Raw genomic sequence first — 27,987 nt, 5'->3', positions numbered from 1 at the left:
GCAGACTCCATGTAGAACTGGGTATTGTGGTAGGACTACATTGTTTATTAAACTTTTATTTTATATTTAAGCACAAACGTGTGTTTAATTCACCTCAGAAGGTACCATCAAAATTCCCAAACAGTATCTAAGGCTCAAACCCAGCAAACCAACCCATAAAGCAACCACTTCCTCCCTTCAGTTACTCTGATTAAAAATCACATGGTTTTGACAACTTTACTCAATCATTGTGTATTTGTGGTTTCCAGTATTTTGTATTGCTCCCTGAATTTGCACCGTGGGTGCCTGTACAGGGTAACGTCTTTCATGACCCCATTAGGTGTCAGAGGGAACGGGCAGTGATACTGAAGTGCCTGGTCTTCCTGCCTGGATGACACAGCAGGTACTCAGCCAATGAGACAACCAGAGTGCACAGCAGTCACAAGCACAGGGGCAAAGCAACAAATGGCTAAGGAAAGGAAGAGTCTCACTGAGCACTAGGTGAGACCAGAGGCAATGCTCCTCTTTTGCCCTTTCCATCCGCTCCCCTCCCTGCCCCTGCATATTCACAGAGCTATGAGCGGTGAGAGCGTTCCTATGCCACACACCCATTTTCAGACCAAAAAAAGCCCACTGCCACCCTTCTCCCAAAAATCTGTCGTGCCCTTTGGTTTTTTTTTTCTTTTTTTCTTTTAATCCTTGTTTTTGATCTACTTGTCCTTTTATAACCATCCAGGTTTTCCCCAGGATGGCTCAACCTGCGTATGGTGGGATGATCATGGTGGCTGCCAGGAGAGCTGACATGTTATGCCAGGCAGCTCCCCTGCTCCAGCACCTTCAGTTTGATGCCAGCACACTTCATGGCTGCCAGTGTGCAATGGCTGACTGTCCTTCTCCTCCCTGTTGACTCCATTTGGATGCAGTGAAGGTAGCTGTCTTCTCTGGGGCACTGGTAAGGCATCAGGCAGAAGCACTGGGTCTGTGTCTCTGGGAATGAACATGTTGGAATTTTAGCTGCAAATGTCATGACTAAAAACATATTGTACAGTTTGACAACATTTCAGGGTCCAACAGGGAAAAAAACACTATTGGAGGTTCGTGATATATTAGTTACAAAAAGCCTATAGTGCATATACTAAATGGTAGGGCATTTACAATAGAGGCAAAAGCAGCTTTAAGTATCAGTTTTTGCAGCAATGGCCCATACAGAAGCAGAAATTAAGTACCTAACTATTTTTATCCAGTGGCTTTCCCTGACCTTTCTTGCAACAAAAAGATATTAAGTTGACTTTCTGTTCCCAATTATCCTTGCACACAATGTTGCTGTGAAATGGAGTCTTAAGGTCCATACTGTGTCAGCTCCTATTTCATTAGAGCTCCCTTTATGAATGCTAAGCTACCTGCTGCTGGCCTGTGGTAAAGCTCAGTCCTGCTGGTTATTTCATTACCCATTTCTGATCTAATCAGATTCTGACTCTTTATATTCTTTCCCAGAAATTCCCTGGGCAGGAAACTAAGTTTCTGCCTTCTCTTTCTTAAAACATATGAAAAATGTGTGTTTTCCTCTGTTTAGCTGCTTTCACATGGTACTGCAGTATCTTCTGCCTCTGTGTTGATACCAGCTACTCTTTCTCAGGAAAACCGAAACTTCGATTTCCTAAATGTTTGTGCATACTCATGAGAAAGATTACTTTTGTGGAGGTGGTGAGAAGGAAAGTCCAATTCAAACCCCTTGAACACCGCAATAAAAACTTATTTGATGCATTTTTCTCCTCCGTCTCTCACTTTTCTTCACTGAACAAGGCTTCTCTGTAGGCTTTTGAGATAATAACATTGAAGTGCTGGCACAGTATCCAGCTGTAAACCATTTACACAGTGGGAGCAGATCTAGGCTTCTTATGGGCTCTGGAATAAATAGGCACAATATCATTTTAAAATTATAACTGTCTTCCCAAGAGCCCAAGTTGCTCGGAGGCTCCACCACAACACGTCCCTTGAGGGGCACACCTGGTTGTGCCCTCTGGTTTGGCCCCACAACAAATAACATCTCATGTGGTAGTTTTACAGCCACCTAATTAAAATCCTGCGCTGCAGAAATCTTTCATCTTCAAAATAGGGTTTTAGGATTGCTACACACTGCAGCTGCTTTATTTATCATAAGTAGACAATGTGTGATAAGGATCATAGTTGTCTCTGGAAGCAAGTGAAGGAATGAGCATGGCTGCCACTCAGCCTTTTCCTGGCAAGCACTTGATGTGCACGGAGCCAGCCAGCACCTCAGACATTTACAGGAAAACCCACTGCTCTTATCATAAAGTTACACAGTAAATAGCCGAATTGCACAACAGTGTTTGTGAAATAATCCTCTTAGGGATTTCACCAGCTTAGCTAGTTTATTAAAACTCTTAATAAACACAGTTTTCACATATGGGTATTTGCAAATGTAACCACTAAAATCCCATTAAGCCTGATGGCCCCAGTCTTGCTTTTTAAGCAGTATCATAATTGAATTTCATAGTTTAATTACATGCTATATAGGGTGTGGCCCAAATTACCTCCTGAAAAACAAACTAGTGGTTAGTAACCTCACAGGGAATGGACAACATTGCTGTCCACATTCTTGTGATTAAATCACATTTTTGTGATTAAAAGTTCAAATGTTAATTTTCCTCAAAAGTTCCCTTAATCTACAAGTTCATTTTGTGCCTTACTAATGGCATGAGGCAACGCTACACCACTTGTGGGTAAAGAGAAAAGACATGTATCTAGGTGTAACACTTGGTAGCAGGGGCGTGGGGCTGACCACACTCCCACATTCCTCTTACTGTAAATTGCTCAGATGGACCACAATGGCTGTAAATCCCATTCTTGGAGCAGTGAAAGAGTCAGCACATTTTATTATTAGATCAAAAGGGCAGGATAAATCCCACCATTCAGAAGACATACCTGGACATTCCTCCCAGTCATAGCAGGTGTCATAGCCACAGGGCACTCTCTTCAAGCTGTTTGCAGAGAGCTTTGCCCTTTCGATAGCCCAGTCTAGGTTGGAATCACCATGACAAGGGCCAGCATGCATGAAATAAAATGACTGCTCTCCGAGGCACATTTCAGCTGAGTACTGACAGCTGGGCTTGGTCACATTCTGCTCAGAAACAGCATGTAGCACACAGATGTCTTCTGAGTAGTGGCTGCCCCAGGGAAAAAAGAAAAATTATTTTAGCAGGCTGTGCAACAAGTCCACGCTTCTAGATGCTCCACCAGTATTAGATGAAACACCGCAAAGCCACGGGCACATAGGATATCCCTCTAAAGACCTAAGGCTGTCCCAGCTACTGCAGGAACTGGACCCGATACAGCATAGTGCTGTGAGATAAAGCAGCTTTGGTCCAGTCCAGCTGATGGGATGTGAAGGACATATGCCTCCACAAGAAAACAGGAGGTGCTGTTACCTCCACAATGTGGGTGTAATTTCCACAGGGCCTGGGGTGTCTTATCTGATGCAATGCAGCCCTGCAGCTGTGTGTGCATGTCCGCCTCTGAGGCACAGTTAGTTTGGGACTAATGGCAGGCAAACTCAGCCATGCTGCTTGTAGTTTCTTTCTGGTTTGCTCTTGGTTCCTGAGTGGACTCATTCTCAGCAAGTGCAGGCATTTCCAAGAAGCATTATCTTGTGGAGTTTAGTAATTTCCCAAAGAAAGCAAGCAATTGTTTAGGCTCACATTGTTTGGGCTCCTGAGTTAAGATCATAGCTTTAGTCAACAAAACCTCTCTAGTTTTCAAAGGATTTTGCCTATGCACTTTAGACAAGCTCTCTCTCTCTCTACCCAAGGTCTCTTGAGAGAGAAGATACCTAGTTATTTGAGGGTTGACATGAATGAGATGAAAGTCATGCCAAGGGACTTGCCTGTGGTTACACAGGAGCCCTGTGGTGGAATGTGTATGGATCTCAGCCCTATAACTGCACAGTTTATGCTCAATCTGTGCTCATCTTTCCTAATCCCAGCCCCACATCACACCTCCACCTTGGCCAGTCATTTATTAAAAGTCCTTTAGGATGACCCTCTATTCACTTGAAGGCTCAATGGTCAGAGCAGGTCATGTTGCGTAAAAAGACAGTAAATCCAAGTCTTAGGTGTTTCTAGATGCTCTGGAGACTGAAACATACAGTGTGCTTTGCTGTGTTAATCTTAAAAAAGTGAATCTCAAACACAGGGAACATGATTTATTATAGTAAGGTGATGACAGGGAAGATACAGAAATTGGAAGAATGAAGACAAGAAAAGGGAGAATTGGAATCTCCAATAGCAGATGGTAATGTAGATTAAAAGGATGAGCTATGGTGTGCTGTTTTGTTAATGGCATTGTTCATTCATTTCATAGGCTATAAGTGGGGCTGTAATGTGGATAGGGAGGCATAGCTGGCTAATATCTGAATACAGAGTAACCCTGAACTGCTGTTGTCTTTTGTTACTCTTCCTGGTTTGTGTCACAATGGACTCTTGATCTATCAGTGGAGAAACTCTGGCTTTTCTTTTTCTAATTAAAGAACTTACACACAATCTTCTTCTGGAGACATACAAACACACTGAGATCCAACCTGCTTTTGTCCTGGATTGCAAACACCTCTATTCGTAGTTTGCACATCTGAAATGAAAGAGTGAAAGTGATGGTAACTGCCAACAAAGTGAACAGAAATACCTTAGACTTATGCTGTAAAACCTAAAATGCATTTGTTTCAGTTTATCCCATATTTCTCTCTTCAAAAGCTGAAGTGCTTGGGATTCCACAAGTATGCACCAGTCTTTGCAAAAATCACTGGAAAATCCTATACAAGAATAGAAGCTGAAGTTTCAATAGAAGGCATTCTCCTACTTTGCTTTCACAATGCCTTGCTAATACAGCTGGGGTTCGTTTTGATTTGTTCTTAAGAAAACAGTTTAAGTATCTCAATTTCATAGTTAAAATATTTATTATATTGCACCCAATACTTCTAAATTTAATGCAGAATTTTGGGGCTGAAATTATATGGCACTGTGGTAGGCACAAAGTAAAATCCAAACTAATGAACAGTTGCTCTATGTCTTAAACCCACTCATCTGCCTTCTAGTTCTAGATAGCTAAAATAAACTGTGATGTTAATACCAGCAGTAAAGAAGCAGTAAAGTATCTGCAGGCATACCAACCTTTTTCACATGTAATAGATCTCAAAATAGGAGGTATCCAAGACAGATCTTTCCCGCAGGTATACTGTGTTTGCCCAGTGACTATAAGCCCAGCTTGACAGCTCAGCTTCACGGTTTCACCAATGTTGTACTGTTGCTTAAATGGGGAAATTGTGACACTGTCAGATGTTGGTGGCCTGAGGCATGCTGAGGCTGTAATAAACAGGAAAAAAGTATAATTCTTGTTGGTTTTATGGTGTGTGGATATTTACGTCAAGTCATAATGCTTCTTCTGAAGAGCCATAAAGACACTCAGTAACACTGAACATTCAACTGACATTCAAAACAAATAAATACTTAACATAATTAAGTCTGGAAATTTTTGGTGCACTGTCAGAGACTTTACAAATATTTTTCAGTCAATAACTAAATAATTACAATGCCCTTCTTATGTATGCTAATACGAGTAATTTACTTTTACAGTTTAAAAGAATAAGAAAGGCATTAACAGCAAATTTTAATTTTTCTTTTGTAAATGAAGCTATTAACAAAACAAAATTCATGACAATAGAAAGCTTTTAAGTATATTTAGGTAATTTTTTTGATAACATGAACTTTTTACAATTTTTTTTTGATAAAATGAAAAATTTTGAGTTAATGAAATCATGCTGGGTTCTAGAAAACTCCTAGAATCTCTCCTGTTTGCAAACCCAGGTCAGTTCTGATCCTTAATTCTTAATTGGACTATAAATACTTCAAGGCATTGAATTATTGTGGAGATTTTCAAGGCAGCCTGGGGGGTGGGGGATGCTGAGAGACACATTATCCCTTTAATAAAAGAAATGGTAGACAAGTTCCTCTAACAATGCTTTCTTCATCGAAACGTTATCAACTTGAAGATACCTATGTAAGTCTGGAAAAAAAAGATGAGTCCTTCTGTTAAAGGTACTTACAACTAGTCAAGAGAAGTACCTCACAGCAACCATGTGATGGTTTTCTAAAGCACTGAATATTACAATATCCTTACAAAGCACATAATAGTAACACTTCTGAACTGAAAGAGGAACGATGTAGTGACTCATGTTTTTGCCATCTCTACTGAAATACCTTCTTAAAATGCTATCTTTTCAGGTATCATTAGAGATTCTTCTGTTAAAACCTGTATTAAAATCTATGTTATGTCTTTTTCTTCTACTTCTGTTTTGTTGCTGAGCTAAATTAGTTTTCTCTTTCTTACGTTGACATTCAACAGGTTGCTGTGTCCAGGTTTGATCTGGCAGACACCGAAGGAATTGATAGCCACTGAGGACATGACCACTCACACAGGCAATTTCAGCTTCTTCCCCCACAGTGTAATGGTTCTTTTCATTCTACAAAAAAGAAACCAGAAAGTCCCTCAAAAATCTATGGTAACAAGACTAGACACTGTCAAAAGAAACAATGATAGAAGGTGATGATATGATGGAATGAATCTGTGCTTTTCCTACTCTGAAATATGAGTCATCCACTCACCTATATAAGGATATGTTTGTCCAGCTGCACTAACGGATTTCACTGTTACAAAACAAGGATTCAAGGGCCACTGATTGAAATGGATTTTACCTGACCCTTGCTTCAGTTGCCGGTGGGCTTTGGTGGACAGGAGTCGCACAGCATGCCACATGCACAGCAAGATGCTCACTAGCACTGTAGCTAGCTTGGGTATCAGGCACATGTAGTAAAGAAGATACAAAATTTCCCAGCTCTGCAACTACTACACTTCCCTTCCATATCAGTCATTTTTCATGCTCACCCTGATAAAACTGTGTTCTGGTGGGTCTGGCTTGGAGCACCCAGACTCAGGTTTGCCAACCAAGACATCCTCTTCTCTCCTGACTTCATCATCATTTATACAAGCAGCACCTCTGAAAAGTAAAAGAATGCTGTTGAGGATGTATCTTAAGCATTGGTGTCACCAAGTAACAGGGGTAGTATGTTAGGAGTTTTGAATGGGAGTGCTGCTGCTGTGCCCCATCATCCCTGCCATGGTGAAAGAACTTTATTCTGTTAAATAAAAGATGGTGTGCATAAAAAATTGCAGGTGTTGATAGGAGGGAGATTGTGAGAGCACCAAAAAAGTGATAGATAAAGGGCTACAATTTCTAGCAACACAGCTCATTAAATATATTTATAGAGTAAGAAAAAGAGGCAAAGAACAGAATATGAAGGAAGTCTCTAAGGAGTCGACATGATCTGGTTGGGTTTAAGATAATGGAGTCAAAACCTGCCTCTTGCCATCAGGCAGTGGTTACAGGAGGCAGGTGTCCATGCGCACAGAGCTCATGATGTCTAGCTAGGGTGAGTAACAAAGAACTGTGGAGCCTGTTGCTTTTGATCCTCTCCTACACACTCCAGAATCTTCTCTGCAGTCATTACAGCAATGACAATGAAAATCCTGCTTCAGCCTTTGATTCCAGTAGAAAAAACGAATCTGCACAAAGCTTTGCTCTTGAAGATGCAAAAAACAGAGCCATTTTGGGGTTGGAGTTAGGATTTTAAGTCAAAACCATGCAAAACCAGTACATCAGACATAATCAAAGCAGGAATATAAAAAGCACGGTAGTTTCAGTGGAATTGTCTCTCAGAATGAGTTCAGACCTAAACCTGTAAGAGGTTGGGATATTAAAAAAATGGAAACTGTGAACTCCCGTGAACAGAAGTAGATGAGTTCTCCATGGCTTTGGACAAAAAAGCAAAGCACCATGAAAGATCTACAGGTATACTTTCATATGTAATACGTAAGCCATTTTCTAGGAATAAACAACTAATAAATCCAAACTTGAAGTAAGATGTGAAAATTTCCAGACATTTCCTTCTCTCAGCCCCACCACAGAAGTTCAGATGGGAGAGTTGTCTGCTCTTTCTCCTTGGTAGTCACAAAGCCATTCTGGAAGGCTCCTTAACTCTGCCCCATGACTATGGAGATCTTTCATCTACCATCTTCTTACCTGTCTGTGAATACAGAGACATAACAGTCCTCCTCTTCTTCCCATTCACCTTCACAGGGTTTCCCACCGTTCATTGGAGAGGGGTTATTACACTGCCGGGTCCTTCTTCTTTTGAAGGAGGCATTGCATGAACTCCATTCAGACCAGCAACTCCAGCGGCCATCTACAGCAACTGCAAGAAAGAAAAGAAATCCCATCTTTAGGTAGATCTGTACCATACATAGTATTTCTCTTAAGGCCACATAGGGGAGCGATGGTAGTAAATTCTTAATAGCTGTTTTCAGAGGATATAAATTTGTTACTGTTAAGGGAGTGTATTGTATCTAGATTGTGAAGTTTTTCAAAGAGATGAGCAGCCAAATTCCACCTGCTTCGTGAAAACCTAAGATACATCTTCCTTTCTAGTTTGGATTGCAAGTAATGTTCAAACCCAGAAGCAGCTTATTTTCTATTTCTATTGCACAGATGTCTGAGTTTTCATGGTGCTGACAACCTTTTTAGATAGCTCAGTATTTAATGAGTTATTAAATAAATCTGAGCTCTAACACCATGTCTAAACCCCAAATCTACATCCCATACAGGCTAAATGAAAACATTCCTGTATTTTATTATCCTCTGGGGTATTGTGTCTGTGCCAGCATGAAGCATATAAAAACTTTTATTTTCATACCCTTTATTTTCTGTATGCAATACACATTCTACATTAATCTCTATCTGCGTAGTTTCAAGTGTTTATTTCTTTCAAAATATTTCTTTATCAGGGTCAAATAATGGGACCTGTAGCTGCTTAAGTGACTTTCCCTTCTGTTCCTTTGTCCCCTTTTGGTCCTGGAATATTAATATATGTAACAGTAAATATAATACTTCTATTTCCCATAGGTATGACACTAGTGCCAATTTCATTCAAAAATCTGTTTGCATGAAATTTTTATTTGAATTCTTCAGAATGATCACAGAATCACAGAATGGTTGGGGTTGGAAGTTACCTCTGGAGATCTAGTCCAACCCCCTGCTAAAGTAGGTTCATCTACAGCAGGTTGCACAGAACTGCATCCAGGAGGGTTTTGAATGTCCCCAGAGAAGGAGAATCTGCAGCCTTTCAGAGCAGCCTGTTCCAGTGTTCTGTCACCCTCAAGGTAAAGAAGTTCTTCCTCATTTTCAGACAGAACTTTCAGTGTTGCAGTTTGTGCTGTTTCCCCTTGTCCTGCTGCTGGGCACCACTGAAAAGAGGCTGGTCCCCTCCTCTTGACACTCGCCCCTAAGATAGTTGCATGCATTGATCAGATCACCTCTCAGTCTTCTCCAGGCTAACAGGCCCAGCTCTCTCAGCCTTTCCTCAGAAGGGACATGCTCCAGGCCCCTCATCATCTCTGCAGCCCTCCAGTGGACCCTCTCCAGTAGTTCCCTGTCTCTCTTGAACTGGGAAGTCCAGAACTGGACACAGTTTGATGATTATCTTCCATCTTCTTAAGGCAACTGGGTTTTCCTTCCACAGTATAATTAACTATTTTTATGTCCATTAGCCATTTAGTCTTTAGACATAATAGGCTATAGGGCAAACTAGAGGAATGGGTTTCTTATTTTTTTTCATGATCTCAATTCCATCCTTATTGCTGAACAGCTCATTTCCTATTATCCTAATGATGTAGCTAAAGAATATTTCACCATGTCTTACAACGTCTTTTGAGCCATGCCTATGCAGTTTGATTTTTTTATTTTTAATGCTGCCTTTATTCTTATACATACTCTATGACCATCACCATGTTGTAAGAAGTGCTATGGATTTAGTAAGGGAAGATCTGTCAGAGTCATCTTTGACAAATAGATACCAGAAGGACCATATCAACCCAAATACCTGATGTGTAACCTGGAGCTCGTGTCTCGCAGCTTTTGCCATAGGTGCCAGCCTGGCACAGGCAGAGACACTCTGTCCCAGAAAGCACAGGCCTGCCATTGTTGGGGCATGGTGCACACTGGCAAGGGTCAAACCTGCCTGCGTATTCTCTCAGGGCTCTTCCCAGATTGCGACGTTTGGTCACGGCACATGGCACATTCTTCACCAAATCCATGATGGGGGACACCTGGGAGACAGCCATTCAGTAGGCAGTTAGCTAGACACAGCACAGTCCTGCTGGGGGTAGCTGCAGGATTATAAAGACACTAGAGTCTACACAAGAAGCTCTATCACACAGAAATCAGGCAAGTTAAAACTTACGTATGCTTTCAAGGAGCATGCCAGTGCTATACATCTATATTATCCTGTTTATGTTGCTTTTATTTCCCAAATTTTAGGGCTCTGTGAGCCAATGGAAAACCGACCAAGTAGGATACCATGTCCAAAAATTCAGCACACTGCAGATGATGTGACACATTCCTGCACTGCCTTCAGGAACTCAGCACCTGCAGTGGGAGAAAGATCACTGCATGCTGCATTCAGGCAGGTTGTGCTATTTGCCTCCAACACTGTGCTGCTGCTGCTGTGCAGCCGCTGTGCCAGCCATGGAGGGAGGCAGCTCAGTGCGCTCACAACAGCACTGGCACACTGCATTAAATGAGCAGGACAGGGATACCAATGAATTGCTGGGTTTTTTTCTGTTTAGCTCCTTGCTATATGTTGCAACAAAGCCTGACAAGATAAAGAGCACAGGAAGAAAAGTGTTCCCGCACCATGCACTGCTTTTCTGTATAGTAAGTAACTAACCCCTGCCCGTGCCTGAGCTCCTGCTAGTGTCAGTCATTCACTCATATTCCTTCCTCTTATTCCTACTGTCCATGGATAATGCAAAGCTGCTGTTGCTTATAAACCCAAATGCACAAGAAGTAGTTCTAATACATGTTTTGAATATATATATTACACCCATATGTTTGCACATTCGTTTCACACAGGGCATCATTCCAATTTAAAAGACAAAACACCTGCAGAGGTCTCTGAAGAACTGCTAACTGCTGAGTGCTTTACTATGTCAGTACTTTTCTTGTTCTTCTCTTACCTCAAAGTCAATCACCACAGGATTGTCCTTTATTGATTCCAACCAGTTGGTGAAGACTGTATGTCCCGGAAAAGCTCCCTTCTTCTCCCAGGCCAGAGCTGCTGCATACTCTGACCTGCCACCTTTTACCAGGGAGACTGACCGTTCAGATGACTCCAAAATGGAACCTGAAAGTGGATTTCATCACAGTATTGTAAGACAAAGGCCTCCAATGACAGTGGATGTAACAGCAGAGTTTTAAGAAAGAGTGTTAGAGGATATAAAAAAATACACTAAGTTTTCAAAACTACCCTTGAAGAATGAAGTCTAAGTTCAGAAAAACAATCCCTGCTATGACAGCAGCCTGTCGTAGTCTTCCAAATGAAAGTATCTGAGACCTGAGCCATGAAGCCACTCAGAACTACACCAGATACTTGTGGAAAATGCAGGGGACACAGTAGGCTCCCCTAGAAGAACACTTCAATCCCAGCTGTAAACAGCTGAGTAACAGAAACTGATCATAAAATGAGGATAAAGATATTTATCTTTAGTGTCCTCCTCCACCATGGTGGAGGTGATGAAAACCCTGGTTTTAGTGATGCAGAACATGACTGTTGCCATTCCTACAGAAAACACACCAGATTTTTGCAGTTCCTGAGACACATTTCTAGCATTTTGAGGGATCTCCTGTACCTAGATGTCTGTTTAGCATGAGTAAGATGGGAGGGGAAAGTCAAGGAGTGTGTTATTGCTGCCCAACTCTATCAATAAGCCCAGAGCAACCCTTCAAGAAGATCAGGAACTCAGTCATGATCACAGATTTCTAGTTGTGCCCATTTCCCAGTTCAGCATGCCTGGCCCTGGACCCAGGCCCACAGGGAAGGAATGTTTATCAGATCCATGTCTGACTGGAAATGGCTCCTACATCCTAATTCCTTTTGCAAGTAAGAGGATGTTTCCAGTGCTTGCTTCAGAGACAATGAAACACTGGCTCTTCTGACAGTGGTGGAAGAGCATCTGTAGTTCAACAAAGCTGGGAGGTCACCTGGGACTCCTAGATGAGGGGAATGGTATGGCTCAGGGTAAGTAACAGGACATGGGCCCTGTTCTTATCATGGTCACCTTCATGTTTCACTGTCATCCTGTTTGTGGTGCATCTGGTACTGACTTTCTTTTTCTTCCGGAAGAACACACGCTTTGTCGTTTCTGTTCGGACACACTCCATTGACTCATCCACTGCCAAGCCTAGAAATACCACAGAGCAGCAGCTTCATCACCATGACCATGTCACATGATGGCACCGTGCCCTCAGCCTCCCATACTGAGGTGAGCCATTGCAGGTCTCTGTGCTCTTCAGCCAGGTACAAACGGCATTGGACTAAGTCATGTATACCATCCCCTTTAGATACCATCCCATACCCATGAAAGTTACCTCACTGGCATTAAGGATCACAGCTTTTAACCTTACACTTCAATTTCCATGGTATTGTCTTTTCATTTTGACAGTCTGGCAGTCACAGGAATATTTTAAGAGTAATTTCTAAGCAATACCTAAGACTTTAATAACTGTATCCCCAAAAGTGCCATTTACACATTTCACACCTCAGTCCCACACTGAAGTATGCTGGAACACCTTTTTCTGGTGGCACCTGGTTTTGATCTAAAGGTCTTAAGAGGTTTCCCTGAACACAATGACATTTACCAAGTAAGGAATCTCTTGAACTTTTCAAATTAAGACAGTGTAGAGCAAAAACTTCTTCTTGCTCTATGTTTAGGCAGCGTGAATAATTCTTGGGCCTATGCAAGTCTAAAGGATTTTTTTTGCTGTTGGAGAACTTACTATGTGGTGTAAGACCTAAAAGCAATGATAAGAAAAGTGATGAAAAAATCATATTTTTGTATTAAAGATTACATACCAGAGTTCTTCAATTCCTCAGAGTTGTACTGGTAAAGAATGTCATAGGAACCACCTATCTTCCCAGAGGTGTAGTAATGAGTGCCAAAGTCATCAAATATTCTGCTGTATAAAGCGTAGTTGTACTCCAGGGGCAGGTGATTAAGTGCTTTTAGAAAGACATCTGAGAGCTGCAGATCTGACTGTTTCATTGTGAAGTTAGCAACAGAAATGACTTTATGGACTCTAATAAAGTTGGAATTCTAGAAATAAGAAAAAGGGAGTCTTAACACCTTCATAGGTAGTTACCTGCAGAAAGCAAAGAAGCCAAGAGTATGTCATAAGATACACTGCAAGAACTAATTAATCCTGTGTATCATACTGTTTTAACCATGAACAAACTAGCCCTGGAGTTTCCAAGAGCCAGTTCTGGAGGACAATGCTCATTACTCTGTTACATTGCAGAGGTATATAGCATTCCTACAAATAACAGGACTCCCTGAACACCTACCAAACAGAAAGCAAAAGGATTCTTGCCATAATAAATACACCAATAATTGATAAAACAATCAAAAATTTCAGAGGAAAGCCTTCAGCTTGTAAGCATCCATGGGTTGTTTGCAAGTAATCTGTTGAGCAGGTAATTTGAATTCACATCCACTGTTACGAAGTTTCACAATTTATCATCTGCTAAAACCAAAACTAAATGACAGGGATAAAGATGTCATTGAGCTCAAGTGTCAGGCTGTTAAGAGAAATTCAAAAACTGGAAACATCTCTTACATTTAGAAACAACTTATGTTTCTGAAACAGCTAATTCATATATTTTTTCAATGCTAGCAGCTGTTTATGTGGGAGTTTAACTAAACAGAAGAACAGAAAATATAAAAGAAGGGGTTTATAAAGTGACAAGGGGAACTGATGGCAGAAGTCTGAAGCAGCGATCCAAGAGCAAGAGGAGCAGTAAACTGAAGTGAATGACCAACGATAGGAAAAACATTAGGAACAACCAGCAGATAGGAAAAAATTATTATAAGACGATTTGTTACTGATTTATATATGGGTTCTTTACTGAATTTTGCTACTGCTAGGTTGGCTCTATTCCACTTCTGTCTCTGAGGTCACTTGGCTTAAAAGACACAAGATTGCCTCTGAAAGGCAGCATTCCCAGCCAGGACTGAGCAGCATAACACACGAGCTGGACCTCAGCTCTCAGTTCTGCACAGCACTGTTCATTTCAGTGCTCTCATCTGCACATTGGAAAATAAGCTAAGGGTACTCAGCTTTCTGCTGCAGTGAGAATAAGAATAGAAGAAATAAAGTATGCAACAATTCCCAGATTATAGTTAGCTCCTGAAATACCCTGTGGCAACATAATTTTTAGGATTTTAAGGTAGTTTAGCTTCTGATCCTCAATTTTCAGCTGTGCTACCTGACATTTCAGTTAGGACACTCAAATTGCAGGCCACTTTGGCAAATACTGATTCTAAAATCTTAGTTGTTTTTAGCATGCACTAGCATGCTAAATATTAATTCTTGTTTGACGTACACCTCACATTTCCAGTTTCTGCTAGTAAAAGTATCTTAAGTGCTTTTATTAATAGCAATTAAGTGTTTTTATTACTAGCAATTTCCCTTACAGTTGTCAAACCCAGTGATTTCTGTACTAAATCCCTAGGCACGCACAACGTTGGAAATGCTCACTTGCAGAACAATCCAGGAAAGTGGATTCCAAATTCTCTAGTCATTTCTGGGAATTATGTTTAATCATAGTGGTAAACCCTGGTGCCTGTAGCAAGCTTGACTCATGAGTACCAGGTATTAATAAAACTATTAGCACTTCATGGATGATTATTCCCAAAGAAAGCCTAGTCTAAATCAAGGGTGAGTACTGAAGTTCAGTTTTCCTATACAAAGTGCTTCCTTAAAAAAAGCAACCAAATACAAGCTGAGCCAGACTGATCTTGAAACCAATAGTTTTAATTGGGAATTTTCTAACAAAGCAGGGTTTCACCCAAACATGCTGATTAAGTAATCTTTCATCCCAAATATCATAAGCAGAGTTGCCAGAGAATCATGTCTGTCCCTGCCTGACACCCTCGGGGATAGAGGTGGCTTTCTATATTTGAACTCTCATTTTTTTTAATTGCAGTGCAAGCAGTCCAACTCAATGAACTGCTGCCAGAAGTACTAGGAACTTGGGCTAAGGGAATGGGCACAGACTTCAGAAGTCTTTTAAAATCACAGCATAGAAATTCAATGACAAAATAGTGAAGAAAATAGTACATAGAAATAAAAAACAATAAAACCCCCTCAAATAATAACAAGGTCAAAGAAAGTATACCCCTCTGATGAACCCAACAGGCAAAGTGGTAACAACAGACAATAAGAAGGCTGAGGAAATCAACAACTTCTTTCCCTCACACTTCACCTGCAGTCTCTCTTCCCACACCTCTTGTGTGGATGGACCTCAAGGCAGGGAGTGGGGGAGCAAAGTCCCTCCCACTGTAAGAGAAAAACGGGTTCAAGAACCCCTCAGGAGTCTGAACATACAAAAGTCTACAGGACCTGACAAGATGTGGTGCAGTTGACATGCCTCAGGGATGGGCTGCCATCCAGAGGGACCTGGACAAGCTCAACAAGTGAGCCCATGTGAACTTCATGGAGGACAAAAAGGCCAAGTGCAAGGTCCTGCACCTGGGTCAGGGCAACCATCCCCTTCAACTGGGGGATGAAGGGATTGAGAACAGCCCTGCAGCACTGCAGAAAATGTACTGGAGATACAGATGGATGCAAAGCTGGACATGACCTGTGACCTGGCAATGTGTGTTCACAGCCCAGAAAACAAACTATACTGTGGGCTGCACCAAAAGCAGCGTGGCCAGCAGGTCGAAGAAGGTGATTCTGCCCCTCTGCTCTGGTGAGACCCCCACCTGCAGTACTGCATCCCAATCTGGAGTCCCCAGTAAAAGAAAGACAAGGACCTGTTGGAGTGGCTTCAGATGAGGGCCACAAAAATGATCAGAGGGATAGAACACCTCTCCTATGTGGACAGGCTGAGAGAGTTAGGGTTGTTCAACCTAGAGAAGAGAAGGCTCTGGGGAGACTTTACTGCAGCCTTTCAACAGTTCAAGGGGGCTTATAAGAAAGATGGGGACAGACTTTTTAGCAGGACCTGCAGTGATAGGGGTAATGGTTTTAAACTAAAAGAGGGTAGATTCAGGTGAGATATAAGGAAGAAATTTTTTATGATGGGGGCACTGAAACAGTAGACCAGGTTGCCCAGAGAGGTGATAGATGCCCCATTCCTGAAGGTCAGGTTGGATGAGGCTTTGAGCAACCTGATCTGGTTGAGGATGTCCCTGCTCTTTGCAGGGGGCGGTTGGACTAGCTGGCCTTTACAGATCCCTTGCAACCCACACTATCTTGTGATTTTATGATTCTATGATTAAAGGATCAGAAACGAAGAAGACATACAAGAGGACCAGTCAGCTTAGCATAAAGAGTTTTTTAAAAACTAAAATACACTTGAAAAAATCAAGTTTTCATATTTCTTCCATGCCAATATGGAAAAATGCAGGACCCTTCAAGTGGCTGAAGACCCCTAGGGACCCTAGGATGCTCATGTGAAACCCTCTGCACACAGTTTAACACATAGGTCTGAATCTGACCTCCCAAACCCAGTGAGTTTCCTCTCCTTTTAAGTTATATATATAAGCTTCTATTTTCCCTGTTTAAGAAAGTATTGCAAATTTATTTATAGGTCTCTCAGACTTACGTAAGTATACATGTGTCAACAAACACACATAAATACAGTTTGATACAGTAGAGAACATGAGGAAGACCCAAGTAAAAATTCCTGCTATGGATCCAATAAGAGGGGAGTTTAATTTGTGTCATCTTTAGCCAACACCAGACTAAGTTATTGGCTATTTCAGGTGGGTCTCTGGGATTTCATAACAACAATGCTGAAAACCAATATATATCCAAAAAACTTTCCTGATGAAGGTTTCATTTAAACTTACATTTCCATAAATAGCTTTTTTCTGGATTTAAGCCAATAAAAAGCCACCATTCCACCAAAATAAACCTACCAGCTGCACAAAAGAACAGCCTGATCTGTACACAGGTTTCTACATGGGAATGAAAGTCAACAGGTTTCCAGTAGCTGGTGTTTCAATATACTTGAATTCAAAGTAGAAGAAATTGACTATTCAAGAAGTCAAGTTATTTAACCATTAGGACAAGTTAGTGAGGTAAACTATCTTCCTTATATCTCACCTGAATCTACCCTCTTTTAGTTTAAAACCATTATCCCTATCACTGCAGGTCCTGCTAAAAAGTCTGTCCCCATCTTTCTTATAAGCCCCCTTGAACTGTTGAAAGGCTGCAGTAAACTTCTATTCCAGGAAATCTGAATATTAAGACTGATATTTTTGTAAAAGATTAATTCTGATTGTATTAGAACTCCTGGGTTTCAACAGGCCTTAGTTTCAGTCAGCCCTATGGCCTCTTCCATGCCCAAGTGCAAACAATAGCCCATCCTTTACTGCCATTATATTATAAAAGTACATAATCTTACATCCCACAGTATTCATCTGCATTAAAGGTGCAGAATTTATTGGGAAAAATTTTTCTGTTCTCAGAAACTTTTCTGTGGGTGCACTATTTCTGAAATTATCTTTACGACCAAGTGCATCTTGGCAGCTGTGAGACTCCAATATGCAAGTTAGCTACCAAACAAAAAAACCTAATATAGTAATCTACATTAATTCCCAGTACATGTGTATGTGTAACATTCCTGAGTACACTTAATTTCTTTTTAGAGTTGTCTGCTACTGTAACTACATGGCATTCTTCTTTCTCAATCTACAATTAGGACAGGGAAAGGAGTGGTTTACCTGATCTGATAATCTCAAATCTGTGTCAAATCTATGCTTTCTTAAGTGGATAAAACTTATGATTTCTGCACGAAAACAGAAAACTATGTCGCATTAGAGAAGGTTTGTTACAACCAGGAACACCCTGCAGTGTCAGAAGAGGAGATTTTTAATGCATAATTCTAGTGTGGTTTTGTGTTGGATTTTTTTTAAAGTAATGACCAATGACAAGAAAAGTAGTCTTTGGCAGCTCAGTTCTGAAATGAGCAGACAGAAACAGAATGAAAGGAAGAAACTGGAGGCAACATTCAATTACCTTTTCATATGAGGCTTCAATGGCTTTTTTGAAGGAGGAAGATGATGTGACTTTAACCCGTGTCTTTCTTGAGAATAAAAATGGGATACCAGAAGATCTTTTAGCACCATGAGTGGATGAACTACTTCCATGAGCACTGTCACTCAGGGGAGTTAAATCATTGTAGAAATCTGATGTTACATCATCCTCTTCATCTATTACCTGGAGATTCAGTAAAGCAAAATGCATTTGCTCAAACAGTAATCTGAAACAGAAACCTATTAAGCAATAAGTTTTGATATTTTTTATGGAAGAAACATGCCTGATTCTTTGAGACATGGCATTAAGCTAAAAAACCTGTTCTTAACACAAAAGATGAGGCTGAGAAAGGTTAATAGGTGAGACAAAGACAATATTAGATGTAGACTCACTATTAAGCATTTATACAAGCTGGGGGAAGCATGTAACACTTCCTTCTAAAATTCCCCACCCACATGCCACAAAGCTTAACAATAATTTTCAACATGTGTCAACATGATTTTCAAAGGGTCTCAGACCTTCCTGCTAGGTCCACACTAAGTCCCAGTTTCATGGCTTCTATATTGTACAAGGCAAAAAGCTTGATGTTTTCTGTCCTTTCTTCTTAATTCTCAACTAAAAGAATGAACAGGTTTCCAGAGAAGAGTCTTAGAGTATACTTGCAACGTTAGCACCCGTACTGAATGACATGGTAGAGGGTAGGTGGAAAGGAACTGGGAACAAACCTACCTGATCAAGCTAGTAAACCTTAGTGGTGTTGCTGTGTAAAGCACCAATGCAACTTTAGCATCAGTTCAGAAATGACTTATTTCCCAAAACTCAGGCATATGTCTGGAGGTGTTTGAAAGGTGTAATTTTTTCCCTCCTCTAGACTTGTTTAATTAATAGGGCTGCTAAGGACCTTGGGAGGTGAGGTGGTCCTTTCCCCTAGCCCACTTCCATTCTCCAAGAAGTCATATGCTTTTGCATGGAAACACACTGGTGTTCCAAGAAAGCCTGATCCAGTGACCCTTTTATACCTAAGGCTGCTCTAAATGTTAAAAGATATAGATGCACTGTCAAAGGTGAGATGTACAAGTGCTTAACAGTTGTGCAAATGGACATCAATAACAATAAACTGCACAGCTTTAAAGAGACCTGGGCAAACCAAGGCTTGTTTTTCCCAGTTGCATATTTCTGCACACAGTAATTTTCACCATTATTGACAAAACGTACATGTCATGGCCAATCCAACTGCAGTTTCCGTGGAACATATTAGGGTGTCGTTTGTTCACTTGCTTCTGTTAAAGTAATACTAACACCTCACATGGCAAAAACCAGCAGTTCAGATTTCATCCATCAGCTGATCTGGTTTTATGTCCTGCATTCTTTCCTTCCCAATGCAGTATCAATTGGCTTCAGACAGGGCCTGCTGATACATGCACAGCCAGATGTTGTGCCCTGACCATGGTATTCAAAGTATTTTCTTAATATCAGTGTCTAAAAATCTAAAATATCAGGTCTAAAAAAAATCAGTGATTCCCAGGTTTTTTATAAGGTACAAACCAGGTTCATTTTGTCCTTGGCCTGTCCTGCAAGACCGTTCCCCACACTGTGTACTTCTTGTCCTCCTGCCTTCCAGGCTTGGTGCCTGCCTCCGTCAAAGGGGCTGGGCAGGGAACAGGCAGGACTGAGGGGCTGAAATGGCTCAGGGAGAAGCCATTTTCAAAGGCTGCAGGTGACTAGGAGGAAGCTGGAGTTAGGACAGCCGTTGGTACTGCGAGGATACAGCAGTGAAGCTGAAATGAGCTTTGGAATTGAACAAGCCTCTGGCCAGATTATGTCACAGTTAGGAGCAAAGCCCTTGTTATCAAGTCAAAACAAAGACATGGCCACAGCCAAGAGGAAGCAGGAGAGAAGCCCAAAACAAATCAATCATGTCTACTCTGGTTTATGATGCAGTGAATAAACACAGATCTGAAAGGCATGAGTAGAGCCACCCAGCTGCTGGATTTATCCCATTCCCATACATCACCTGAAGCACGTTTAGGCCTTACCACGTTGAGAAATTGTGTCCTGGAACACATATTACTGCCTAAAACCTGAACACAGAATTTGGACTGTGATTATGGCAATGTTTTTTCAGCTAGGAGTTTCTGCTTGAGAATACCTGAAAGCTGACAGCCTCCAGGTTTGCGGGAACACGGTACAGTTTCCTTGTCTCATTGTGCTTCACTGTTGTGCATTGTCCTCCATTGAATGAGTTGCCAAGGACTTCCCCTCGGCTCTCTCCTGCCAGAATGTGAAATCTAACAAAAAATTATTTCCAGAGATAAACAATCCTAGAAAGATAGAAAGACTTGAAACATCCTGTGGTATATAGATGCATTGAAAAAATTTTAAGCTTGAGGGAAACAGTACGAGCATCTGGGTTATCTTACTACTTTGGAAGAAGTTCCTTTACAAGAACTTCCCATTCAGACTGAATTCACCTGAAAAATGCTATAAAATGCTATAGTAGCAATCTGCTTCCTACTTTCTAACAGTGCCTGACCCTCTAGATAATTCCAATGTCAGCATGAGACAGTCACTCTTAAGCAGAAAAACACCTAAAAATGGCCTAGAAAAATGAACAAACAGTTCTCCGTTTCTACCATAAGTGATGTTACCAGAGTGTGCTAAGTTCAAAATTCAAGTTAAAAATGCAAGATTGCCTGGGATAGGCATCCCATGTTTAGGTTTTACACTGCTTAAATTGGTAGCCTGGAAGAGGTGGTGGTTGGTATCATGTGTAATGCATCATAGACAAATAAAGATCTGTAGAGGAACATCCTGAACATTTCTGAATGCTTGGCATAACGGAGCTGGAAATTGCCAGCATGTGATGCTCTGGTTGCTGTGAGGCAGGAAGGGCCGCTCAGACAGCAGTGCTCCCTGACAGCTCTTTACCTAGTGTGCCAGCAGTGCAGAGCAGGACTGGCAGATGCAGTGGGCAAGTCCTAGCCTGATGGTTTGGTTGCATTGTTGTAATTTCTTGTTAATTTTAATTTCAGAGATTACCTGTTCTAATGGGATACCTGTACGTGCTAATTGGGGATTATCTTGTTTATGTAAATTAGTGAAGTAACAATCTCAGGTTTATGAAAAATAAGCAAAGCTGGCTTACCCACTACCTATTAAGTGCACACCTGGGATGCTCTCATACTTTCTGTTACACACTGTCTTTTTCCTCCCACAATTTCTTTCATCGGAGTTGTCCCCACAGTCATTTTCTCCATTGCATTCCAATTTTTTTGCAATACAGCGACCTGCACCAGAGAAACAGCAGCAGCAAGAAACTTTATGCAAAGTGAATGCAGAGAAGGGCAGTCTGTCTTCTTCCCTAGTAAAGGTGTGAACTTGCCGTAGGAATTAACAGCAAGATAATATAATGCCTAAATTATTCCAATAAGAAATGGTTTTTTCAGTTCTGCAGTTTAGCTTTGCTTTGAAGCTGCAAAGATTTAATCTAAGCGTTAGCGAAAGGATATATATGTGGATAATGTTATTTTGGGGTTAATCAGGTATGTTTAAATCAAAGCGAACAAGGAATACCAACAAATCTAATAAAGATAGTGTGAGTTTATGTTCAGAAACTCTAAGGATATGTTTGTACATTGCTTTTAACGGTGCTACTGTCTAGCTATCATGGCCACACTGACATCCTAGGCTAGAGTTTGCACTTGTGTTACTTATAGTTACACAAAAAACTGCAAACATAAGCTGCTACTAATACATATGAAATCCGTAAGTAGACTTCTCTCCTTGCTCTTTTCCCTGGAATTTGTGCATAAGAGTATACAAGACCTGGATCATCTGGACCTTTTTTGTCTCAATGTCTAATCTTTTGACTATTTAATACTGCAGCAGTTATGCAACGAAGATTATCATTACCACTTTCACACTGAAATCTATTCTTGCAATCCACTTGCACCATGTTGCAGAACTTAGTTGGGAAGCATGGGCGGAAATCCACCAGTGGCTCGGAACAGGCCTGACCCCCAAACTGGGATGGTCGTAGGAGTGTCCGGACACGAAACTGAAAGGCAGAAGAAATAAGACCAGAGTTGTTTGTGTGAGCTGTTTTTGTAACTACGTGCCCCCCCTGGCAGAGCCCCATGCCTCAGTGCTGCTGAAGCTTTATCAGAACCAGAGCTCTGAAAGAAATAATCAGTTATTTTTGTCCTTATATCCTACTGCATCATCAACCCAGGTGAAGCAGGCAGGGAAGTGAAATCCAAGAGCCTCAATAGCCCTGGTGGAGCATACATGATTAAACACTTGACCACCTAGCCTACATGACTGAAGGAATAAAAAGTTCAGTCCCTCTGTCTTCAGTTTTAAAGGTACAGTAGGAAATGGGGTGTGAACACATTTATGGAAGTTTTCCTGTTCTTTATCATCTCTGTTGACATAGAAATACTCTTGACAATGGCATGTATCCCCAACCCCAAACCATCTGTCTTGGTTCCCATACATGGGGCCATTGTCTGAGGAGCACTGGGTGACTGGGGAAGACAAAACCAGTTTTCTTGAAAGTTTCTACAAAAGATCTGGGAGCAAAATCTGGTGCTCACTGGGTTTTCTTTCCCCAAGTCAGTACCCTCTATGCAGAATAACAAAGCTGAAGGCTGCCAGACAAATCACTTCAGATGTTTTCCTTCCCACTTCAGGGGGCTTTTATGGGACCTGACTGCATGTGACTGAACAGTTCCTCCTCTAAGAGCTTTTCCTCACTTGAAATGCACAGTTCCTTGCAGATTCCTGTTACTTCTCTCCCTGTAGACAGATCTTGGAGTCAAACAATGCAGGAAGATGTCCAGTAAAAATCAGTAACCAAGTGACTATGAAGGGAGAGTGCGAGGAGCAACACCAGACCACCTGAAAGCTTTTGATCTCAAGATAATGCTTCCTTGTACTCCATTTGGGATCTGTAACACTCACTATAGTGTGAGCTTTCACCTCTTCATCCCACCCTTTCATTGGAGGCTTGCTCATACCAGTCTTCACACTTGTCCTGGAAGTCATGTCCTGCATTCTGGTTGTTTACATTTATAAAGGTCACAAGCAGTGATCTTTATAGCTTGGAAGGAAAAATGGATCACAGTCCACAAAAGCACCTTTTTGCTTGAAGCAGCAAATATGTTGCATCAATATTTAAAAGTTAATAAAAATGAGCAATGCTTCTATATATGGATGCATAGGTAAGAGTCTCAGCCATTTAAGAGGATATTGATTACGGAAGAAATCAGTTCAGCTGAGTAATGCCCACTTTCAGCTCTTGCAGCTTTGCTGTCTCCCGCTCTCTCACTGTTTCTCCCTGCTCTGTTCTCATACCCCCCCATCCCAGTTTCAGGATGGGAATCTCACGACGTGGTTCACACCTCAAACAGCTTCTTCATGTCTTCCTCATCCTGCATAGGCATCAGAAAGTTATATATATATATGTAAAAATATACTTACGATATCTGGCAGATTTTTCAATATTGCTTTACAGGCATGGATTTCTGAAGCTGAGTAGGATATTCAGAGAGCTTTAGGCATGTCTGCACAGAAACTCAGAGCTGCTGTCATGGTGAGCCTCAAAGCTCAGATCCACCAGCCACATAACTACCCCAAACAACCTGCACTCCGCTCCCCTCCACTCCCTACAAGCTTACATTTGCCAAGGCTTGGTTTCTATAGGTCAAATCCACTTGAACCTGAACCTGACTTTTTGCCTCTTCCCTTTCTGCCATTTCACTTGTAACTCTACCATCAGGCAACAGACACAAGCCCAAGAGGAAAAGACACCATCCTGAGGATTTGTTCCACAGACTTTAAGCACATCTACCTGGATTTTTTGTAGGTTATAAATGTTGGGAGAATGGTGCTCTAAATTTCTTAATAGCAATCTCAAACTGATCCTGACTATCAGTGTAAAATACAGACTGACCATTTCCATCCAATTAGTGCTGTTAGGATATGCTGGTTAACCCTTTTTGACAGATGATTTGATCCTATTTTTCTTGTCTTTAAAACATACAGATGCTATGGATATACTAAACATTCTGTGACTCTCTCCTGCTTAAATAGACATCCAAACTCTACAGCTTAATTTATCCTTTATGTGGAAAACTCATCTTTAATTGTGACAATGGAATTTTTGAAGCAAGTTCTCATAAATGAATTTACACTACTAAGTCACTAATTTCTGTTTTGATCTGCTTATTTTAACTTATTTTCTCCATCTTCTATTGTTATAACTCAAAACCAATTTCCCTTGTTAAGTTGCCATTTGGAAGATAAATTACCATAAAGTAGAATGTCTGAAACAAATGGATCTCTTAAGCATAATTTCTTGCATTTAACCCATATAATACATTTCATACTTACTTGTTTTTTAATGCATGGGTCACATTCTGACCAAGGGCCAAAGTCTCCAAGCTGACAGTTGGTAGGACATGTCTGCTGGTTACATGCACGAGATTCCTGCTTTGTGCACAGCTGGTCACAGAAGTTTTGGCTATAATATTCATCCATTCTTATTTGCCTAAAAAAAGTTAACAATTTATGTTAGGAAAGAATCATAGACAGATCATAGCTGTTCTCTTACTGTGGGTGAAGACTGATGAAGAAAATTATTTGAGCCCAATTAAAATAACCCGAGATAATAGGTAATTGCAGAATGTTGATTAAAAGAAAAATCAAAATTTAAGTTTACAGAGCAAATTTTTTTGATTCATGTCAACTGAAACATCCCAGAGAACAGCTACAGAAAAAGCCAGGAGGAAAAGAACTCTTTTCTCACGAGTTTAGAGAATACCACTGATTTGCATCTGATTTGGTGCTGCTGAATATTTATTTGACTTAACTATGGTCATAAAAATCATTCTGCAGGCTTGTCACACTGGAGCTCCAGTGTGGTCACCCCTCCCACGGCATTGCTCAGCACTGAGCAGAGCTCCCGGAGCGGGGCACCAAGTGCTGGCCCCATGTGCTCACAGGGGCTCGTTGCTCAATGCACGCTGCTGGCAAGGCCACTGTAGGACCTTGCTGTTCTCTCCTGACTATGTGCTGGCAGATATAGGTTTGTCTGGAGGCACCATAATGCTCTATATACATAATGTTCTTATTTTTAACTCTTGCAATTAAAATATGATCTGTTCATCTAGTAAACACTTGGATGTGACAAATTTTCTTGGCATATTATGGAAGCTGGAGCTCCAGATATAGGTGCCCCTCCCCAGAGCTGGTATCTTCTCGGGGAACAAATAGAAAAAAGAGAGAAATAGATTGGCCGTACCTGTGCCTGGTCTGTGTGCCGTAATTGCAGGTTTGTGAGCAGGGAGACCATGCCCCCCATGGGTAACGTTCACAGTAGCACCCCTGGCTGCTGCCAACCACCAGACTCAGCAGGATCACGTGCATTAACATAGTCTTGTCCTTAGTGAAGGTGTACATCTACAGCACATGGACAGGTAACAAAAGCTCAAGAAACTGTCACTTACAGTTGTGTCTGTATCCTTAGAGACATTTCTTCTGCTTCAAAATACAAAACTATTTAGGCAGTGTACCTAGAAAGGGGCAATAATCATAGAATCATGGACTCACAGCATGGTTTGGGGTTGAAGGGACCTTAAAGATCACCTAGCTCCAACCCTCCTGCCATGGACAGGGACACCTTCCACCAGCCCAGGTTGCTCAAAGCCCCATCCAGCCTGGCCTTGAACACTGCCAGGGAGGGGGTATCCACAGCTGCTCTGGGCAACCTGTTCCAGTGTCTCACCACCCTCACAGTCAAAAATTTCTTCCTAACATCTAATTTAAATCTACCCTCTTTTAGTTTAAAACAATTATCCCTTGCTCTATCACTACAGGCCCTACTAAAAATTCTGTCCCCATCTTTCTTATAATGCATGATACACATTTACTGGTAATTTAGTTAATACGTTAAGAACTAAAAGTCACAATGGGGGGGTCTGGCCACTTACTTATTTGGAGTACTAATCATGACTGTACATTATTTCTATTTAAGAAGTTGCTTATAAATCATTTAGAATGTGACAAATAAAGACCTGGTATTGCTTTTCATTGCTTAGAAGTATTCTCAAGAAGAGTTTCTAGGAATAAGGATAAAAGCATGAGACAGCTCTTCCTATAAACATGTAAAACAACAAACAGGTCCTTAAGAGTAAGCAGCCCCGTCTATTACTCTCTAACCAATTCATTTTCACATGCCTATAAACCCCCTTTACATAAGCATTTTGTGGCAGTATATCCTTCCTCCAGCTTTTTGTTGTTCTTAGTTTTGACTAGCCTGTCTAAACCACACTACATCATTATTCAAAGTTCATCCAAATTTTCTACTAACAGCAGAAGACAGAACAGCTAGCCTATTTCTCACTCCAATGGTCAATCAAATTTTATTTGATGAGGCAGAAGGTTACAGGCAGTCCTCAGGAAGTAATAATGCTTAGTAAACTTGAAAAACGTTTTCCAGACAAACTCTTTACACATTTAAAAAATGCAGAAGATTTTCCCCCATCATCAGGATCATCACTAAATTTGATAGGCTGTTACAGTAGAACATTATAATTTTGTTATGCCTTAAAAAACCCAAAAGCAATAGGAAGTTTTAAAAGCAAAGTATTTTTTTTTAAACAACACTCCAAAAGATTTTATTTTGAAATTTTGAAATGAAATGTGCAATGATTTTCTATTTTATGTTTTTAGCCAATATGCTCTTATGTTTTTTGTACATTCCTGATAAAAATTAAATTGCATCAAAACATTGCTTCCTCCATTGGTAAAGAAAGGCAGTAAGTCTTCCCACAGCTATGGTTGTGAGAACTCAGAGCACTTTTTACACAATAATTCAACAATGAACAAGCCTTTCTTAGACATTTAAGAATAATCATACCCAAAATATGGTAAAAATTAAGATGGAGAAGGGAGCAGTCTTGCCAATGAACCTAAAGAACAGGTATTAAATGTTTTTCCTTACCTGAGTTCCTGGCTTCTAGCACCAACAGTGCTGGATTAGAAAAGGGATGAAGCCCTAAAAAACAATTACTTTGTTCATTGCTTCACTGCACTGTATGTAGAAAACCCATTTATTCTCATCTGTGAGCAAAACTCCAACCGATCAATACATGAGAAGCATATCAACAGCCGTATAAATGTAAGTACATAAGAAATTAATTCAACTATTTAAACAAAAAGAAAAAAACACAAAGAATATCCCCATATGTCTTGAAACCTTTGTGCACTGAAGCCAACAAAAGACCTTCCCTAGTAACTTACTGTAAGACTGTTAACTGCAAAGTCAGTCAACTTTGTAGACTGATGAGACCTTGGCATGGTTTGCTTCAGCCTTCTAATTGAAAGGTTGGAGGTTTTGTTTGATTTGGTTATCCGTTAATGAAGGCAGATCTGGTCTGGAGGCAGAAATGGTCAGAACAAAATGGCGCCTCCAACCAGCACTCTGAGAGACATATTCTGGAGAACTGTGGAGGAATAGCTCTTCGTACAAACGTAGCTGCCCAGTATGAGCTGGGAGGAATAAAAACACCTTTGCAATAGGTCATAATAGCTCAATGCACTGCAGATCTCCTTGTACTGCTTGACGGAGCTGCACAATGTCCCTGCTCTCAGTTTGAAGGCAAGAAAGTGAGAATCTGGTAAGATGGCACATGCTCATAATTCATTATTGTTTTCACTAGGACACAGGAGACAGAGTCCAGGACAGGGCAAAATACCTGTCTGCTGCTGCACCCTCTCTG

General features: G+C 40.9%; 1 protein-coding gene across 2 annotated transcripts; it reads right to left on the bottom strand.

The window, feature by feature from the left end:
* Positions 1-22: 22 nt before the first annotated feature.
* Positions 23-27,555, bottom strand: C6 (complement C6). 2 transcript variants are annotated; one of them, XM_055790713.1, is made up of 18 exons: positions 27,210-27,555; positions 25,509-25,666; positions 24,599-24,755; positions 22,118-22,262; positions 21,351-21,492; positions 20,355-20,493; positions 18,188-18,388; positions 13,014-13,254; positions 12,220-12,342; positions 11,119-11,285; positions 9,984-10,209; positions 8,129-8,300; positions 6,934-7,045; positions 6,379-6,511; positions 5,163-5,354; positions 4,533-4,623; positions 2,926-3,167; positions 23-966 (listed from the first exon to the last, which is right to left on the bottom strand). In XM_055790713.1, the coding sequence occupies exons 2-18, from the start codon at positions 25,664-25,666 to the stop codon at positions 785-787; spliced, it is 2,823 nt and encodes a 940-aa protein (XP_055646688.1). In that variant the 5' UTR covers positions 27,210-27,555; the 3' UTR covers positions 23-784. The 2 variants fall into 2 exon arrangements, with proteins under 2 accessions (XP_055646688.1, XP_055646689.1); XM_055790714.1 differs by lacking the exon at positions 25,509-25,666.
* Between the last annotated feature and the right edge of the window lie 432 nt (positions 27,556-27,987).

This window comes from Falco peregrinus, chromosome Z, assembly GCF_023634155.1.
Source record: "Falco peregrinus isolate bFalPer1 chromosome Z, bFalPer1.pri, whole genome shotgun sequence".
In the NCBI taxonomy this organism is placed as follows: domain Eukaryota; kingdom Metazoa; phylum Chordata; class Aves; order Falconiformes; family Falconidae; genus Falco; species Falco peregrinus.
This window is presented reverse-complemented; position numbering and strand designations above follow the sequence as displayed.